We start from the raw sequence: 3,011 nt of genomic DNA on the forward strand, positions 1-3,011 counted from the left end.
AGGGTTGTCTACGTATCCCTTATTAAATGGGAATCAGGTCAAGCGTAGTTTAGGTTACTTCAAATAGAAAGTGCAAACATAATCTTAAACATAATATCTCTTGACTGCATCCGTGTTGATATGTTTTGGCCATATCTCTCCATAAATTTCTACAAGTATAAGTGCTCTTCCTGTCAGTACTTGGTGAACCATGTAAGGGCCTTGCCAGTTGGGTGAGAATTTCCCCTTTGCTTCATCATGATGTGGGAAGATTCATTTCAGCACCAATTACCCCTGTGTGAATTGCCTTGATCTAACTTTTTTGTTGAAAGTCCTTGACATTTTTTTCTGGTAGAGTTGACCGTGACACACTGAGTTCATTCTCTTTCCATCAATAAGAGCTAGGTGTTCATATCGGTTTCATATCTATTCCGCGTTGCTGAGCTCAGCCTCTTGTATGATCCTTAAGGAAGGAATATCTACTTTGGCAGGGATAACAACTTCGGTACCATAGACCAGTAGATAGGGGGTTGCCCCAGTTGATGTACGAACCGTGATGTGGTATCTGAGTAAAGCAAACGGTAGCTTCTTGTGCCATTATTTGTAGTTGTCCACCATTTTCCTCAATATCTTCTTAATGTTTTTGTTGGCGGCTTCTACGACTCCATTCATTTGCGGACTGTATGCTGTAGAATTTCGATGCTTGATCTTAAATGTTTCACACATAGCTTTCATCAGGTCACTGTTGAGATTGGTGACATTGTCAGTAATGATTGACTTAGGTACTCCAAATCGACAAATAATGCGATCCCGGACAAAAATTGCTATGACCTTCTTAGTCACAGCCTTATAGGACGCGGCTTCAACCCATTTTGTGAAGTAGTCTACAGCCACCAAAATGAACCTGTGTCCATTTGAAGCAGCGGGTTCAATTGGTTCGATGACATCCATGCCCCAAGTAAAGAAAGGCCAGGGTGAACTCGTTGCATTGAGTTCGTTGGGCGGCACTCGTATCATATCAACATGTATCTAGCATTGTTGACACTTTTGAACATATTTAATGTAGTCTGTCTCCATAGTCATCCAAAAATACCCTGCTCTTAATATCTTCTTGGCCAAAACAAAACCGTTCATGAGAGGTCCGCAAGTTCCGGCATGTATTTATTCGAGCAATATAGATTCTTCCTTGTCATCGACACATCGCAACAATCCCAAATGAGGAGTCCTTCTATACAAAATTCCTTCGCTTTAAAAGAAACGGTTGGCCAATATTCAAGGCGTGCACTCTTGAGTGTGTGTATCATTCTTTGGGTATTCTCCCTTTCCAAGTATTCTTTGATATCGTGGAACCATGGATTTCCGTCAAACGCTTCTTCAACATGAGCACAATAAGCTGGCTGCTTATGAATTCCTATTGGGATAGGATCGATGAAATTCTTGTCTGGATGTTGTATCATGGAAGAAAAGGTGGCTAATGCATCTGCGAACTCATTACGGAACCTTGGAACATGTTTGAAGTCTATCTTTGTGAACCTCTTGATCAATTCTTGTACACAATGCAAGTATGGCAATTTTTTAGTGTTCTTTGTAGCCCATTCTCCTAGTACCTGGTGTACCAACAGATCAAAATCTCCGAATACCAGTAATTCCTGAACATTCATGTCGATGGCCAACCTGAGTCCCAAGATGCAGACCTCATATTTTGCCATATTGTTGGTGCACAGGAACATGAGTTTTGCAGATAATGGGTAATGTTGACCGGTTTCTGATACTAAAACAACTCTGATACCCACTCCCTTGAAGTTTGCTGCTCCGTCGAAGAACATCCCCCAACCGTCGTATGCTTTGGTAATATCTTCTCCAACAAACGACACTTCCTCTTCGGGAAAATATGTCTTCAATGGTTCGTATTCTCGGTGTACAAGATTCTCCGCTAAGTGATCAACCAATGCTTGCCCCTTTACTGCCTTTTGAGTCACATAGATGATGTCGAACTCACTAAGCAATATCTGCCACTTTTACCTGTAGGCATGGATTTTTGAAAGATGTATTTTAGTGGATCCATCCTTGATTTGAGATATGTAGTGTATGCACAGAAATAATGTCTCAACTTCTGGGCTATCCATGTCAAAGCACAGCAGGTGCGCTCCAACAGAGACTACCTTGCCTCGTAAGGTGTGAACTTCTTGCTCAAATAATATATTGCTTGTTGTTTCCTCCCAGTTTTATCATGTTGTCCCAGAATGCAGCCAAAGGCTCCATCCAACATGGACAGATAAAGCAGCAGAGGTCTTCCTAGTTCTAGCGGGACCAACACGGGCAGTTTAGACAAATACTCCTTGATTTTGTTGAAGGCCTTCTGGCATTCTTCAGTCCAGCTTGTCGCAACATCTTTCCTCAACATCTTGAAGTTTGGCTCACATATCACTGTTGATTGTGCTATAAAATGACTAATATAATTGAGGCATCCTAGAAAACTCATCACATCCTTCTTATTCTTTGGCGGTGGCAGGTTCTAGATAGCTTTGACTTTTGACGGGTCTAACTCTATACCTCGGCGGCTGGCGATGAAACCTAGCAACTTTCCAGCAGGGACTCCGAAGGCACATTTTGCGGGGTTCAACTTCAAATTGTATTTTCGAAGTCGGTTGAAAAACCTTTTCAGGTCTGCTATATGATCCGAATTCTTTTTGGATTTGATGATAACATCATCCACGCACGCCTCTATTTCCTTATGTATCATGTCATGGAAGATAGTCGTCATTGTCACGCCCTAAACGCGGAAAGCGCGACCGGTGCCCAACCCAGTGAACCCGGTCAAGCAAGCAAGCCTGCTAGACGCTTTCTACCCAACACACCCATGATCAAGAGAAGACATAATTTTGTTAATTAGGTAGTAGGGAGATCATGTACACAATACTAAATCATTTCATTAGTTACTTCACTTTTAAGTCTCAAAATACACATATTATTATAGTTTGAGAGGAACAAGTGAACAAAACACAACATAACTTGTTTGACTTTTCTAACAC

The 3,011-nt window shown here is 41.5% G+C and overlaps 1 protein-coding gene across 1 annotated transcript; it reads right to left on the bottom strand.

Annotated features, from left to right (window-relative positions):
- Positions 1-576: 576 nt before the first annotated feature.
- LOC138909960 (uncharacterized) lies at positions 577-2,383 on the bottom strand. The gene is made up of 3 exons (XM_070201176.1): positions 2,147-2,383; positions 1,480-1,946; positions 577-883 (listed from the first exon to the last, which is right to left on the bottom strand). Exons 1-3 carry the CDS (start codon positions 2,381-2,383, stop codon positions 577-579), a joined length of 1,011 nt encoding a protein of 336 aa, XP_070057277.1.
- Positions 2,384-3,011: the final 628 nt, after the last annotated feature.

This window comes from Nicotiana tomentosiformis, chromosome 4, assembly GCF_000390325.3.
Source record: "Nicotiana tomentosiformis chromosome 4, ASM39032v3, whole genome shotgun sequence".
NCBI lineage: Eukaryota > Viridiplantae > Streptophyta > Magnoliopsida > Solanales > Solanaceae > Nicotiana > Nicotiana tomentosiformis.

Excerpts from the sequence above, each read along its gene's own strand:
- LOC138909960 (XM_070201176.1), bottom strand. The coding sequence starts at position 2,383 with ATGTTGAGGAAAGATGTTGCGACAAGCTGGACTGAAGAATGCCAGAAG. Across the intron at positions 1,947-2,146 it reads AGAAGTTCACACCTTACGAG|GCAGTAAAGGGGCAAGCATT; the intron begins GCAAGGTAGTCT and ends GTGACTCAAAAG. Across the intron at positions 884-1,479 it reads GACTTCAAACATGTTCCAAG|GTTCATTTTGGTGGCTGTAG; the intron begins GTTCCGTAATGA and ends AAATGGACACAG.